This window comes from Cydia fagiglandana, chromosome Z (genome assembly GCF_963556715.1).
Source record: "Cydia fagiglandana chromosome Z, ilCydFagi1.1, whole genome shotgun sequence".
NCBI classification, from domain to species: domain Eukaryota; kingdom Metazoa; phylum Arthropoda; class Insecta; order Lepidoptera; family Tortricidae; genus Cydia; species Cydia fagiglandana.
The window spans coordinates 20,374,708-20,392,308 of NC_085959.1; the positions used below are offsets into that span (position 1 = coordinate 20,374,708).

Genomic DNA, 17,601 nt, shown 5'->3' on the forward strand with positions numbered 1-17,601 from the left:
ACTTGTTGATGACAATTTCATCTCTTTATAACCTCATTCACCCGGGTACATTTTGCTAGTACTTATATTTTAGACCAGAAGGATTCGCGTGTATCAGGTATCAATATCAAATAAATAAATAATGTATGTAGCAGGTTTCACGCTTCGATTACCGCTACAGTAGGTACGCATGTTTCGTGCGCGTGTGCTACGACGCCTACGACAAGAAGGCGTAGTAATCCGTAGCAAAACTCTACATAATAACCACCCACCCAACCCAATCAAGACACGGAAAAAGGCCGAAAATGCTGACCGTATAGTTACGTTTTTTTTTTCATAGTGAGATTGATTACTTTCAGCCCCTGTCCTCGTAGCTTGTTCAAAAATAGTGCAGTTAGGTCCTCAAGCATGATTGAGTACGTACATTTTCTTGAGCTTTGGGGTGTCTGTGGGCGAGCGCGTGTCGACCAGGAGCTCATCGGAGGACACGGAGGTCTGGCTAGGCGGGCGCTCGGGCTCGGGCGCGGGCTCGAGCAGGCCGCGCTCCTCGTCCGCGCAGGCGCCGGAGCCGCGCGCCCTGCCGCGCGCGCCCAGCCGCATCAGGCTGCGTACGCTCTTGAACGTCGATGGCCTTTTACGATCGCACTCCGCTATACTCACTACCTTCTCTGAACCCATGGAGAACCCCCGCCTGTAAAATACCTAGACCTAAGTGGAATCGTATAATCGAAATCGGTACTAAATACTTAGATAGTTGGTACTTAAACTACCAAAGAATTTACTTAGAAAAGTAGTGTTGGACATGACATGGACTTGGAAAATTAAAAATGAATTTCTTTTTATGGTTCTGGAAAACAACCTATCACGTTTTAGTTCTTCTTCAATGGACGGCCGACTAGACTCTTTAGGTACTTAAAGAATATTTTTGCTGCGTACGATATTAGCTATGTAGGTATATGGGTGGACTCACCTGAGTATACGTTTGCCAACAGTCTTCAACTTACGGGCTCGAGACTCGTCGCCCGAGTCTATATCGAGAATGGTTTCCTTCTTCTGTAGAGAGCGTTCCAACATGTCTATGTGACGCTGGATATCTCCCAAGGCGTTTTCCTCGTCTACGTCGGAATTGGCAGAGCTGTGCGCGGAGCCGGCCAGCGAATCGTGCGCGGAGCTGTGCGCGGACGCGCGCATGGAGCCGATGTCGCTGGTGCGGCTGACGGCGTCGTCACTGAGCCCCGCCGTCGGCTCCACAGGCGCCGAATAGAATACGTCCATATCCACGAACACCTATTCATAGATATTACATTATCTTAATGTTTGCAAACAAGTATGATTAATGATTATCTATCATACTGTTAAGCTGTATACATATAGACTCTTTACAGCATTATAAGTTTAAATTAATAAAGTAGGGATAGATGGAAACCCTAACAATTTGTTTATTGCATATCATAAGTAGAAATTTGAGAAAACAAGAGAAAATGTTAAAGAGAAAAATACCTAAAGTACATTGTGCCTACCCGAATCGCTGTCGCTAACGTCAGGTGAAATACGACTCTGAATTTACGATATTTTTGGATAAAGGCGAGTATCCTCTTGCATCCAATTTACCCGTGACGTTATTCAATCCTCAGCCAGACAAAAACTTTAATAAAAACTGTATAGGTAAATCAAAACACTGTTGTATATTGACCTGCGCTTACTTATATTCACATCAGTTATTTGTGAACCGTTGCGGCCTAGCCAAGGTGACAATCGCTTGAGCTTCGCCATCGAATCACTTTATGTCTCTCTATCACTCTTCCATATTAGTGTGACAGTGACAGTTGCGTTTCTTTTGCTACGTAGCGTTAGCGATTGGCATGTTGTCTACGGGGACTGGGAAAATTTGCCTGGCTCGCTGGAAGTAAGTGAACATACATCGCTCACTGTTTGTTTTTGTTGATTAGAGCGCGATATTGTGACCTAGCGAGACTTCTATAATTATTAGAAGAAATGAAGAGAAGACAATGATCTGGAGAAATAATAATCTACAAAAAGCGGTCTAATTTCGAAAGTCTGATGACATACCTAATCCGAAACTTGACAGTCGTAAGGAGTCTATAGGTACATACCCGTTTAATATTACGATTGTCGTTATTATCATATGCGATTGTGTTAGCGCGAAGATTTTTGTTTTCTTTGAGGTGAAAAACTCGTACCGTGTACAAATTAGTCAAATTACCCTTTAGATATAGAGGTACCTACTTAGGCCGTCGATTATAACTAGACAGACCAAAGGAGAATGAATGGTTCGTTCATGGGTATTACCCGATCTATTCCCGAGCCAAATATAGGATATAATTGTGACGAAATATGATTCGCACCGATACTTAAAACAAAATATTATACGAAAACGGGTTTACTAATATGTGGCCGAAAATTGTATGGCAAATTATCACTTCCCAAACTATTTTTCCCATAGTATCATTTGGCAAAACTATCAGATGGCAAACCAATGTTTCGCATATATAACATGTCGCAAATGATTATTTACAATATTATTGTATGGCAAAATATTTAGTTGGTCATGTTTCAAAATGTCTTTTATTGTTATGTCGAATGTATTGATAGGCATAAATTATTTTTCGCCTAATATTGTGATGCATACTACTAAATACCCTAATAATATAGTACTCAACTACTCATGGTACAAATTACAGTAGCATTTTATTTCGTTACGTAGGTAGTTTTTTCGAGATGTGCAGTTCAATGATGGAGGTAGTAATTTTGTTTACTACATTTCTGGCAACAGTTTGTTTTCGTGGGGTCGCAATTCTTACCTAACCTAACCCACTTTTCTGGCAACAGTTCGTTTTCTTGGGGGTCGCAGTTCTAACCTAACCTAACCCACCTTTCAGGCAACAGTTTGTTTTCGTGGGGTCGCAGTTCTGACCTAACCTAACCCACTTTTCTGGCAACAGCTCGTTTTCTTGGGGGTTGTTGTTCTAACCTAACCTAACCCACTTTTCTGGCAACAGTTCGTTTTCTTGGGGGTGGCAGTTCTAACCTAACCTAACCCACCTTTCAGGCAACAGTTTGTTTTCGTAGGGTCGCAGTTCTAACCTAACCTAACCCACCTTTCAGGCAACAGTTTGTTTTCGTAGGGTCGCAGTTCTAACCTAACCTAACCCACTTTTCTGCCAACAGTTCGTTTTCTTGGGGGTCGCAGTTCTAATCTAACCTAACCCACCTTTCAGGCAACAGTTTGTTTTCGTGGGGACGCAGTTCTAACCTAACCTAAGCCACTTTTCTGGCAACAGTTCGTTTTCTTCGGGGTTGCAGTTCTAACCTAACCTAACCCACTTTTCTGGCAACAGTTCGTTTTCTTGGGGGTCGCAGTTCTAACCTAACCCACCTTTCAGGCAACAGTTTGTTTTCGTGGGGTCGCAGTTCTAACCTAACCTAACCCACTTTTCTGGCAACAGTTCGTTTTCTCGGGGGTCGCAGTTCTAACCTAACCTAACCCACCTTTCAGGTAACAGTTTGTTTTCGTGGGGTCGCAGTTCTAACCTAACCTAACCCACTTTTCTGGCAACAGTTTGTTTTCGTGGGATCGCAGTTCTAACGTAACCTAACCCACTTTTCTGGCAACAGTTCGTTTTCTCGGGGGTCGCAGTTCTAACCTAACCTACCTTTGAGGCAACAGTTTGTTTTCGTGGGGTCGCAGTTCTAACCTAACCTAACCCACTTTTCTGGCAACAGTTCGTTTTCTTGGGGATTGCAGTCATCTAACCTAAAACATGTTGGTACAGTCATCAAATCTATTAGCGTAGTGGCACCCGTCCATGGAAATATGTAGATACGTTTGTTAAAAAAAAGCCACCAACAGGTCAAATAGCCATCAAAATATATTATGAAAAGTAAGTATAAATAAAGCAAACGTTTTTTGACAATTAAGAGTTAGCTAAGTTGAAACATTTGCTCAGTGACTATTTGTCTTAATGAATTTTGGTAAAATGAACATCTACTAAATAAAATTGTGATCAAATAAAAAGTATGCGAAGTTTCAATTTTGGCAAACGTTATGTAACAATAAATAGTTAGGTATAATAAAACATTTGCTTAGTGACTATTTTTCTAAATAAATCGTGGTAAAATGAACATCTGCTAAATAAAATTGTAGTCAAATAAAAATTATGCTAAATAATAATATGCTAAGCATTGGTTTGCCAACTAAAAGTACTGCAATAAGTTGGTTGGGAAGTGAAATTAGGCGAAAAATATTTCGGCGAGATGGCAGTACACCACGAAAACGATACCAAACACGGACTAGAAGCTTCACTGATGTAGATATCAAGATAAAATGTAGAGCCCCTAATAAACTTTTAAGATAGGATATGCCGAAAACTATTCATGATTTCGAAAAACTTGATTGACTTGATTTGACTAAATTGAACTTCAATCAGCTTTCGGTTTGTCTAAGTAAGTAGTCGCAAAGTTTCCAAGATATTTATACCTAAGTGAAAATCGGAATAATGGGACCATATATCTTACCCCCCTCTCCCTCCCGGCATAGAGGCTACCGCCGGGGCTACCGCCGGGGACTTTCGATATCACCTCCTATTATCAGTCCAAACAAAGTTACGGAGCCAATAATTGTTTTCCTAACATTTCCCTCTACAACTTTTTTGATCATTCGTTGCCTGACCTATAATGCCATTTGTTTTATTTTTACTGCAGGTAAGTATAATCTCATTTAATTAAACAGGAAGTTGTTATTTTGTTATACATATAAAATGTTGATATCCCTGGTTGAAACTGGGCGATGTAACACAAGTGGGTCAGCGGGCCCCAGGCGCCTGGCGCCAGGCGCCTGGCGCCAGGCGCCATCCCAGAACACTGGGGGTTATCATCATTAAAATTCAGAGCAACTCGAGCGGCCGAACGCGCGGCTTGTATCTCGGGTAATGTTCGGAGATAACAATCACTGCTCTCATTCCAAGGATATTAACTAACTCTCTCTCTATAAGTTATTTTTTTTGAGCATTAGAAAGAAGGTAAGCGAGCTTGCCTGTCTTATAATTTATAATTGAAAAACGCTTTTTTAAAATCAGTAACTATTGTTTATAAAAGCAGAAGAATATAAATGAACGTATTAGATTCATTATTGTTATATATTTGCCGTGACTTATTTTTAAAACGTGTTTTTCAATAAAAAGACACATCAAGATTATTTACCTTATTTCTAATGCGTTTTAAAAAACGAACTATAACGCTTGTACCAGGAGCTCGCAACACCTAGTGGGTTCATTAGTAATGTAATATAATAAATATTTCTTACTTCATAACTTTAACGTTTAGGTTAAATGAAACGATCCCCACAGATGTAATAATTTGAGTACAATTTATCATTGCGATTTATCAATCACCTCTGTCATTATCACTATCAGTATCACATGTATTGATGTAGGTACGAGTTTATTACGTAGAAGTATTATGTCCACCAAGCGGACAGGGAAAAAGTAAGATAAGTATCTATTGATATTGCTTATTATGTATATTTAGTTAGTGGACTGATTGTGAACGCTCGATTCGAGTATTCTGAAATTTATTTTTCATGTATTTATGGGCTTTACGACTAACGTCCCGATTCGAACTTTAAGATACAAGTATTACGTCTAGATACTATTCTCAGTCTCGACCTAATAATGATCCAAAGAAAACAAAAATAATGACCAAGAAGTGATGTTTCACAATGGGACGCGAGAAGGAAACTCGCAGTGTAAATATTATTATGTATTAAGTACGATCTATATGTTTACCTTACCTACTGTGCGCAGCGGAAGCACGTTCCCGAAAGCCGCCCTGCTTCGAGTTGGCAGCTGCCGGTTTACACGACCTTTTTTATAACTCATTTTTAATAAAATCGTCCAAGAGTAAGGTTTTTTTATACGGACGGGTATAGGCTGCTTTGAACGGGGGCTTAATGGGAACTTGAAGGGGTTGGTTACATAACAATCCTGTCGTAGGTACATAACAAGCAAGAACGAGTACCTTTTGTAGTACTTTTACTAAGATGGGGAGACTTTTTGCAGTTAAGCCGTTTGGATTAACCGATCATGATGTTCGCTATAGTTTTCCTTGAAAGTCTTTAGGTATTATGATTGACTATCACGTTTTTTTTATAATTATGAATTGTTGTTTCTTCGTGTGGGCTGTTTGAATTAGGTATTTTGGGATTCGTTTTTAGGGTTCCGTACCCAAAGGGTAAAATGGGACCCTATTACTAAGACTTCGCTGTCCGTCCGTCCGTCCGTCCGTCCGTCTGTCACCAGGCTGTATCTCACGAACCGTGATACCTAGACAGTTGAAATTTTCACTGATGATGTATTTCTGTTGCCGCTATAACAACAAATACTAAAAACAGAATAAAATAAAGATTTAAATGGGGCTCCCATACAACAAACGTGATTTTTGACCAAAGTTAAGCAACGTCGGGAGTGGTCAGTACTTGGATGGGTGACCGTTTTTTTTTTGCTTTTTTTTTGTTTTTTTTTTGCTTTATGGTACGGAACCCTTCGTGCGCGAGTCCGACTCGCACTTGCCCGGTTTTTAATGTTATACACTGACTGTATTTTCCTCGCGTTGTTGGGATGAAAACTTGTGTGCTGTTTCACTCGTTAGCAAAGTTTGTTACCCTTGTGCCTTGAAACCCTCGCCACGCTCAAAATTAAACTGTAGGAACCACTTGCTACGCTCGTGATTCAATATTGCAATCTCTCTCTTGCTCCGGTATGAATTAGACAACAAATTTTCTACCTTGTTAAATAAGTAGGCAACTAATGTTTAATATCTCCGTCATATTTATCGGTCTATGTTTTAAATCCATTCCTACTTACGCGAGGACACAACAAAAACTGCCACGTCGAAAGAACCGCGGGCACAGCTAGTAGTCTGTAGGTAATTTATCGTCACTTTAAATAAGACTTAAGTTAAGGTACCTACATAAGCTTAGGTTAGAAAAATTATCATTAAAAATACTCGTGGATAGTAGTTGATAGTAGCAGTCGAATGACGTAGAATATAAATACTTATACTAAGTACTTAGATAGTGTGTGGGCCTTCCCACACACTATCTGGAAAGCCGATATCGAACGTAGGAATATTTCTGTTTCGCATAATCCAAACGTAAAAGATTCTGACATGCAACAGACTTCAACTGCGAAACCAATATTGCAGGGTATTGAATAAAATATGGAACAATAGTTATTTTACACTCTGCCATATATGAAGAAGGAACGCGAGTTATTGGCATTTTACCGAAATTCTATTTCATAGAATCCCAAATTATACATATTGCCGATATGTTCCCTGTAAAGCGTATGAAGAGCAGTTATTGTTTGAAATCGGTACCTTATGTGCTTATAACCAAGAAATCTCGTACCTGATGTTTGTAAGTAGGTATATTGGTACAGAGGATTTCCAATTTTGTAGAAGGAATTTATCGTGTATGTGATTCACTTTGAGGTAATATATTCCATGTGTGCGCATAATCCGCTCTTATTATTTACTAGTACCACGACGTAAGTGTGTAGGCATTAGTACTATACAGGCTAAATAGATAAATGAAAAAACATTATTATATTGTGTTAAATAAGGTACTTACATATGATTACAACCTACATACACCCACTGAACCTTACATATCGTAGAATTTATTTTCAAGCTTTTATTTGATGGTATATGGTAAATATGGCTGATTTCTTTAACATACCTAGTAAGTATGTATTATGTACCTGGACAAAAAAGTCCTCAACTGACTATTAATAGACAGACCGGACCGGAGCGGAGTCCTATGGGCGCTCCGTCACTGATATCTACCTATATCATATGCTCTGAAAGAGTTCTGATGATGGTGCAGTCCGAAGGTGGCATACTAAACTCCTCGACAATAAACCGTATAAGTAGTAACCACATCAACATATTGAGTTTTGGCTAATTAAGAGGATAGTGGACGATCGCTTCTACATACTTTATGGTTATTGACATTATGGAAAAATGACACAATTGAATCTATGTTTGACTATTTACGTGTTTTTTTTTTTATTATAAGATCGAAGAACAAATTCCATAAGTATCTAAGATATTTTCAAAATATTTTAACTCTTATAATAATGATAGATCGAAGAAATCTGTGACTGAGATAGGTGCAAAAAAAAATAAGTTGACATTCAGCCTCCTTGAATAAAAATAAGTACTTAGGTAGATATTTATTTACAAACAAGATATTACAGAGTAATACACTAAAACACTTTTAGTAATACACTAAAAGAAATTCATAACTGAAGCTTAGGTAGGTATTGATAATCTAAACACCTACATAGATTTATCTTACCTGATAGATAGGTAGCACATTTATTTATGGTTGTTTAACTAACCCCACCTAACGTCTACAAGCAAGAATAAAAGCTTAGCAGGAAATCGCATGGTACTCGTTTGAAGTCGAGTAATGAAGTGGAAGAGCAGAAACTCGAAGACAAACTAAGAAGCGTTACGTTAATAATTCAAATAAATATCTCAGGACATTAACTGTTATTAGGTATACTGTATACTTATGTACATATTTGATATTATTGATTTAGTAGCTATAAAAGCATCCACATAGAGCTAGTTAAGTGATCTCGCCCTCGCGTGGGAGGCCGTAGGAGGCCTCTTGCATCGGCAGCGAGACGGTTCTCAGTATAATTATAGCCATTATAGGTATACATAGTAGTTATGTACCTATACATACATAATACATTAGCGATGATGTAATATTATAATATACTGAGCACCAACAATACCAACATGATATTTACGTGAAATTATAGGTATGTACTTAATTAAAACATATTATACTCCTTAAACTATAAAACTGTTAAAAAAATATATATGAATCCTTTAGACTTCCTCTTTTTCATAAAAATAAAATATTGCCTTCAATGTACGCTGACATCAGTGTGTTCGATTGAAGTTCCTTGTCACGAAACATATCAAAATGCAATACATTGCGTCTTAAAATAAACTTAAAAGTGCAATTAAAATTAAAATTTATTATAAAAGATGCTGAACAAATGTTGGTCAGTTTGAGGAACTAGTATAAATAACCTACTGTTTAATTTATTGCTCTAAATTACGTTGACAATTTTTTTAGGTGAATATTGTTGATAATTTTAACAAAGGCTTGTGTCTGTGTATCAAAGCCAAACGAGAATATTTTGAAAGATATATTTAGTTTTCGTTAAGTGATTGCAGTTCTAATTTTAAACATTTTAAACGTTTATAAGAAAATATTTTTTAACTTTTTTTGTCAACGTATTTTTGTGCCATCCTTGACTGCATATTAAGTACTTAATTAAAATGTAATTCTGAAAAGTATATTAAAACAACCAGAAAGCATATATGATTCTGTATTATCATTAAGAATTTTGATACCAACATCAGAGGCTTTGCTCAATCACGCATTAATGTTTACCTTTGAGAGCGCGATACACAGAAAAATTAATCGAGCGCATCGGATATTCAGGAGGAACGCCACGTGGAACGTAACTCCTATTCAAAAGACTGACGATTCGAATGAGACGCCGATAAAATGGTATTGGTATTCATGAACTTTACTTCGGTAGGTACCTCATTGATGGAAGGATATAGGTACCTAATTTGTCGTTTTAACTTGCTGACAATAAATACAATAAAGTCCTAGTTGGACTCCAGTATAAATATATACCATATTTCACGTTACTTAGGTCTAATACCTTTGTCTCTTTTTGTATGTCCTGCTCTAGTCTGCTCGCCCTTTCCCAGAGGGTAAATACAGTGTGCCCTTAAACCGAGCGTGAGTTAATTTACTCGCTACCATCCCGCGTGACAATCGCATGAATTAAGTAAAATTCCTATTTACTCACGTAACAACCTTCATTATAACCCTCCTCCCCTACCTACTACATTCGGGTAAAAAGAGACAATGACTTGAAAAAGTATTTTAATATATTAATGAATTGGTTAAAATGATGTCTAATCCAATAAACTAAGAAACGACATTATATAAAACAATCGCTGCTTTGTCGACGAAATTAATATCAATGTTGTTCGTTATTCGAGAAAAACGCTAGTGGACGGAATTAGCCTCATTGACCTTCCTTACTTTTTTAATAAATCTGTGTAGCAGAAAATAAGTATGTATAGCAAGCGCTGAAAGTGGTACTGTACGAGTAATCTAATTCCCCGTTAATTGCCGCGCAGCACGCTCGGACAGCTTTCACGCAAAACAACACTCAAGGTTAAAGTAAAATTTTAATATGTACTTTAAAAATTGTGCACATTCACTCCCATAGGTGAGGTCCCTTATAGGAGCATAATTTGCCTCGCCATTGTTAAAGTGGATGCATTGATATGTATAAAACTACAAATATTAAGGTGATTAAATAAGTAAAATTAGAAAGAAAAATATGTTATTAACATAGATTAAATTATTCCAAATAAAGGTCGATCGAGAGCAACGAAGCGGTATCATTTCACATGTTTGGCTTCTCTCCTAAATAACTTTTCCAATTTTCATGCAATCTTGGAGAAATCAGCATCAAATCAAAACTAATAATATAACCTACTGATAAACACCAAATTTGTATAAATTTCAAGTGCCAAATTGTCAAAATTACTATTTTCTAAGAATAGAAAAAAATCCGTGGTCTCTGCCTACCCCTCCGGGAAATAGGCGTGATTGTATGTATGTATTTATAGAAAAAAAACGCTTGGAAATATTACATAAATTTTTATTATTTAAAAAAATGCGACATGCCTGATCTTACACATTTTGATTGGACAGAGACACCCCCACCAGGCACAAAAAGGACTTAAAGGACCTCGTTCCCGCGGTCTAAGAAAATGCTTGTTACCTCCATCGGCTCCATCCAAGGAACCTCCATCATACCACATAATTCTTATCTTCATCAACATCTTAGTATATCATCTTAGGGTAGTAGACAACTACTAATTTTCCAAATGTGATTTATATTAATTATGTTTAGATTATGTATTTAAATGTATTGTAATATATAATATATACCTTATCACGTTCTCTTTTTTGTCAAATATTATCAACTGTAATTTTCTAAAGTGTTTTTGCATATTTTTAGAAAACAGATGATACTGCAGTTTTATTTACATATTTAGCGTAGCGTAGGTATTAAAAGCAGCACATTGATTGTCACAGAAGAGTCTAATAAGCGGTCAGGGTAATGTGATGGCTCCTCTACACGATGGGCCAAGGCTGGCCATTCCAAGGGACGCATTTATGCGTTAGGGGGAGCAAGTGATATTGCTATCTCATTCTACCGCATGGCTGCGTCCCTTGGAGTGGCCGGCGTTGGTCCATCGTGTAGAGGATCCATGAGGATAGAAGTAGTAGTTACCGGCACGGGTTTGTTGCGCTCGTCGACCAGCGTGTCGGTGATGGAGAGCTGGCCGTCGGCTACGAGGATCTGCAGGCCCAGGCGGTACACGCCGAGCAGCCGCGGCGCGCCCCACCGCGCGCGCGCCAGTAGCTGCAGCGTCAGCACCTCGCCCGCGCCCACCGCGCCACTCACGCTCCACTCGAACCGCTGCACATGGATACAAAACACATTTAAATTCATTTGCTCCAAAAGTCATACTTTACGTGCTAAATATGGCTACTTTATACTTATACCTTATCCGAGATTCCATGCCAAATTGCAGCTTTCTAGCACTAATTTTCACGAAGCTAAAACCTCGGACGGACAGACAGACGGACATGGCAAAACTGTAAAGGTTCCCGTTGACTACGGGATCGGCCGAGCACTATTTATGTAGCAGTATAATTTTAGTACATACTATTAAATACTTAGCTAGTGACACGACTAGCAAATTTTTTTAAAGATGTATTATTTGACAGTTATCCGCCCTATGGAGCAAGTTCTCAAGCGGTCGAGCGGAACGCGTATCTTCGGAATTATGACGAGTTAAACAAATGTAGTTTTCGGTCTGTGAGTAAGATATTTCTTCAATCTCATTCGCTCATCTTTCATATTAGCTTACCATTTTAGGGTTCCGTAGTCGACTAGTACATTTATGTCTGTCTGTTCTTCCGTCCGCCCGTCCGGTAAAATTAGTAGGTACTAGGTCTAGTAAGACCGCTGCTATTTGGCTTAGGTACATACCATGTCAAACCCGCAGACGATGGTAATAAATTCTCAACCAGTATTAAATTAAAATATAACCATGTTTTTACAGACTATAGTGTCATGAGGACCACAGATTTCACCCATAAGTTTTGTGTACTGTTTTAAAATCCGCTTAACACCGCCGTAAAGCCATCTACCTGTCCTGTGTAGGTATATCTACCCACAAGCTATGGGCCCGATTCGGATTATGAAATAGACATCTATTAGACATCTTTTAGACATCACCAAGATACGATAACTATATGTTTAAGATCTAACCTGTCAAATTTGACATTTGCGCGATTCTGGAGAACGACTCTTGAACGATTTCCACAGGATATGACTTAGAGATCTAATTCATATCTTATAGATATCTTACTCTATCTAACGTAAAAGTGACATTGGTTGCCCGAATTGCGCTGCAAAAGAGAACTAGTTGATATCTAAACTATAACGTATCTAGAATGAATCTAGTACGTGTCGTCTCTTGTGAATATCTTGAAGTTCGAATACGGCAGTATGTGTATACCAAGTAAGAGCTAATGTACTCGTAGTAAAGTGCCCTGTCACTGCTTTTCCCCTAGACACTTCAAAAATTTATGTTAAGTACTTTCTGGCATATGTCTACGTTATATATTCCAGTACTTTGTTGTGAAAATATCATTATCACGCTTATAGGTTTAGGATAGCTATATCCATAAAACAGTGCAATCCGACAACTCGTAAATATTCAGGGGACTCTGAGGGCCTACCGCGAACCACGTTCGACGTCTTGCCTCTCTGTCGCACTTGTAAATACGTACGTAAGTGTGACAGGGAGGCAACACGTCGAACGTGGTTCGCGGTAGGCCCTCTGGCCGCGTAGCCAAGATGCCAATCGCTTGCGCTCCGTAGCGATCGAAACGCAACTGTCACTGTCGCACTAATATGGAAGAGTGATAGAGAGACATAATGCTTTTCGTTGTCGATGCGATAGCGATTGTAACCTTGGCTAGGCCGGCTGTATTTTCATACTAGCACAAATCCTATTTGTTACCGTTCAGTACGGCTACCACCAGTTAGGTTTAGGTTAGGTTTAGGTCTGACATATTCGCTAACGTATGCGTAACTTACTTTCTATGCATCTCGCTCGTAGATGTATAAAAATAAGGTACGCAGAAGTTAGCGAATGTATCCGTTTGACACTGCTAAGGCAGTCGTGGTAAGGACCTTAGAACTTTTTTTAGCTTAGCTCAGCTGACTGTTGGAACCAATTATTTAGAACTATTTAGTGGCTCTGTTAGCTGTAGATCTCGCGAGCATAGCTTAATGCAGAATAAATGTATGGCTCCGCTGTTTCAGAATAATTTAAAAAAATCTATTGACACAACAAAACATATTTTTTAGGTCTAGTTACCTAAAAGCTTGCAAAAATGAAAGGATTACGCTTAGCCCGCTTGATCAATCAACAATTACAAAACTGTTCATAAAAAAAAAACAATACGCAATTTAAGTGTAAACAACTACCTATACAAAATATGGCCCAGCATACAATTACTGCAGATCAAACCAGGGACCTCCCTACTACTTCAGAGTCAATGTTTGTAAACTGCACCATGATAGCTCAGCTAAATCGACGAAATTTGGCTACTTGTACTTACTCGAGTAAAAACTAAATAGGTATCTAAATGCCATAACCTGCGATACAAAATTTCTGCTTTTTTGCAATTTACTTTGTGACATGTTTACAAATAGAATAGAAAATAGAAAATTATCTTATGATTTCGATACGACTAGGTATTTGTTTAGGCGCGAGGTATCACGATACCGCCACCATTTGAAAATGTTCCAAAAACCGGATCGTCAAAAAAATATTTCATCATAGAACCTGGTTACAAAATTTCACAAAAATCTGCTGAGAATTGCGACCTGTAGAGAAGAACGTCCGGTCATACGAGAGCAAAATGCTCGAGTCAAGACGTAGGTAGACCTTCACTAAGCTTCGGCCAATTATGCAATTAAATTAGCAGTTCGATTACAACGCCGCGAGGTTTCCTTTGAAGTTTACAATAAATGAGATTTTTACAGTTTTACAGTAAACATTTATTTAAATCTTGATTTTCTCCAACAATAATATAAGTATTATGAATAATAAAAGAATAGAACTCTATTTGGAGTAAAACCAACTGTTTACGTTCTCGTGTGCGCAGAACAACACCTTTTATGAGAAAATGTGATAAAAAGCTAACTTATTGAAAATTAATTATACTATATTACGTAACTAAATTAATTATTAGGCTGTAGGCGTTGCGTAAGGTCGAAATCTCTATCATTACGATAATTTTCATCAATAGTTTGTAGAACTACTATTACCTAAATTGCGATTATACATAGGTGTTCATTGTCCATCCCGCCAGCATGATTAAATCCTTAAATAGCGGAGCTGAATTCCAAAAACCACAGAATTTCATCATGGATTCCGTTAATGAGAACGAAATACATTCAACGTAATTACGAATATCATGTCGCCTGTCGACCATCCGGCTAGGAATCCGCACTGTTTCAGGGTAAATAACTAAATATACATACACATTGCTTACAATGTGTATGTATTTATTGTACAGGCTAAGACACAATAAAGCAAAAAATATACATTGTACAAAGGCGAACTTATTCCTGTAGGAGATCTCTTCCAGCCAACCTTTGAGCAAATTGAGAGTGAAAAAAATTAAACATGATAGACAAACGAACAGTAAGTACAAAAAAGTAAACTACGCTTCAATTATACTTATTCAAATAGCTAGTATCCACAGCGCTTGAAAATCTTTGTAAGTTTAGAAAATGTAAATCAATTATCTGATGAGTATGTTATTTCTATAAGATCAGTGGCAAACAAGCATATTATTACGTGACCTAACTCCTTTTTTACAAGCTTTTATATAGTTTCACCTGACCGTTCTCTGTCTGTCTGTCTGTCTGTCTGTAATCAAATCTTGCAAGTTTAATTTTATCCACTTGCCGGTGTCCGATTGAGCTGAAGTTTTGCAAGCGTGTATAAATCGGATGACAATGCAATATTATGGTACCATCGAGCTGATCTGATGATGGAGACAGGAGGTGGTGGAACTCTGTGATGAAACAACGCAACCTAATTGTGTTTGGGGTTTTTAGAATTGTCTAGATGAGTATTAGTTGTCTGTCGTAAGAGAAGTACAGTCAGCAATAAAAGCTTGTACCAAAAATGATTTTTTTGTCAAAAACTTATTAAACCGTCTAAACTAAACTGTAGAGAAAGAACCTTGGTAGGGAGTTAAGTAATTCTACCATTCGGAGAATTCGCATAGAAAGCAAACTTCTCTAAACCCGCACGTTGTGTGACAATTAAGGTTACAGGGAAGGTAAGGAATAAGGGTGAGCGGCGAGCGCTGCGGTACTACCTAGTAGAAAGCAGTTCGGGGTACATAAAGCAGTTACTTTGAGCTTTAAGCTACTTCCTACTACTATTACTACTTACCTACCATTATGATTACAAGCGGTAGAAATTGGTCTGATTTCATAATAGACTGCGAATATTTTAGGTCACCTATAAATAGGTAAAGTGTACTTATATAGTTAAGCGTTATTGTGCGAACGTACCGTGGGAAATATAAGTTTACCTACTTATGTCCAAGTAAGCTCAACTTTTTCCATCTCTCTTAAACTTTTAAGGCTATAAATTAACGCAACTGTTTTATTTGTAATTTATACTTAGGTCAGGGAAATAGGCGTGATTATATGTATGTATGTATGTATGTAATACTTAGGTACCTAGGCACATAAAACACGACTTATTATACGACTTGTAAGTAACTAGATAAGGTAAACTAGACTAGTTAACGTTGTAAGTAATACGGGAATTATAAACAACCTTGACCTCCGCTCAAGGAAGTAGGCCGCGGGCACAGCCGTCGCGTCCCTCGGGAGCTCGGGACTCCGGCGAGCTAATCACACGGCATTACCAGCACCCTCCAACAAATATAAATACCTATGCAGTAACCCGGCCTTAAACTTAGGGCTGATTTAGACGACGCGCGAACTCCTGTGCGATTTTAGATATTTACATTGAGGACTATTGGTTACATCCAATTCACCCAACCGATCAAATACCGCAATGTAATGAAACTCGGACGCGAGTTCTCGCACCATGTAAATAGGCCTTTAGGATGAGACAGCGCACATACCTCATTTACAAAGATGATTTCCTCGTTGTCCACCAGAACCGAGGAGTGTTTGGTGGAGCCTGGAACAAGAATATTTTTGTTATTTCGATTAAGTATACTGGCAATATACCTAGTATCCTAAAGAAGGTACCTATACCTTGAGTGTAGGTACAATCAATATTATCAATAGCGAATCAGACTACGCGCTAAAAGTATCTGTAGCATTATCTCCAACTGCTTAAGAGCCCATCAACGTGCGCCACGTAGCGCCACTTTTAAATAATTGCGATTATTTAAATCTAACGATAGATATTCAAAAAAGGGGGCCGCTATGTACTGTATTTTGAATATAAGTACCCTTTGAATACCTATATTATAATAGTTTTAGGTTGCTAGATTCGACAATCTATGGCGAACCCTACACGTAAATAAATTTTGTGATAATTATCATGATATTTATTATGTATTTTGGATCGGATCACAGCACACCCTACACGATCAATACGGATCGCGTCAGTACGAAGCGTTCTTTGTACGAGGCAGACGTGATGGACTCTAGACAGAGAAAAATTACTGACGCGAAAAATATCAAACGCGACACTACACGCAAGATAAATATCACGATCCAGGATCTAGGATCAGATCACAAGCATTTCCAGGAATCCAGCGAAATATTGTGATCCGTCAATACACTACCCTACACGTCAATAAATATCGTAATCCGTCAATATAATTGACGGATCACAATATGGATCTTGCGTGTAGTAGCTCTACTATCAGTTGGCAGAGTATTTTTCACTTACACTCGGTGAATAAACGTGCCGTGTGTCACGTTTTACGTTTCTTTACGGTCTTATGTACCTAACTTCACTCCACTCCAAACGATGCTGTCCCTTTCTAAGTATACTAAAAAACAGAGCAAGAGTTATATCGGAGTTTTATACAGCGCCTCTAGGACTCACTTAAAGAACTAAATAAGAAAATTGACACATTTTCTCACGTCTACGTAATTTACTATCTATGCATCTCGCTCTCGCATATTAGTGCAAGTGAGATGCACAGAAAGTAATGTTACATATAATGATGGTAGCCGTGAATATGGAGGGTAGAGGTAAGGAGAATCCTTTATGACTTTATGAGAAAACTCCTTTATGGGAGAATATTTGCAAAAACTGGGCACGCTGTCAGCTATTATAATTTTTCTAAATCTCTCCAGAGTAGCGAAAAAAGAAAACCCATAAACC

At 38.2% G+C, this 17,601-nt stretch overlaps 1 protein-coding gene across 1 annotated transcript in view; it reads right to left on the reverse strand.

Annotated features, from left to right (window-relative positions):
• Positions 1–17,601, reverse strand: part of LOC134678790 (otoferlin-like) — a 56,922-nt gene that overhangs the window by 28,065 nt on the left and 11,256 nt on the right. Inside the window, exons 2-5 of the mRNA XM_063537481.1 lie at positions 16,379–16,437; positions 11,412–11,600; positions 950–1,266; positions 404–670 (exon numbers count right to left, since the gene is read on the reverse strand). Of these exons, the coding sequence (XP_063393551.1) occupies positions 404–670; positions 950–1,266; positions 11,412–11,600; positions 16,379–16,437 (832 nt within the window). The remainder of the gene's footprint in view (positions 1–403; positions 671–949; positions 1,267–11,411; positions 11,601–16,378; positions 16,438–17,601) is intronic.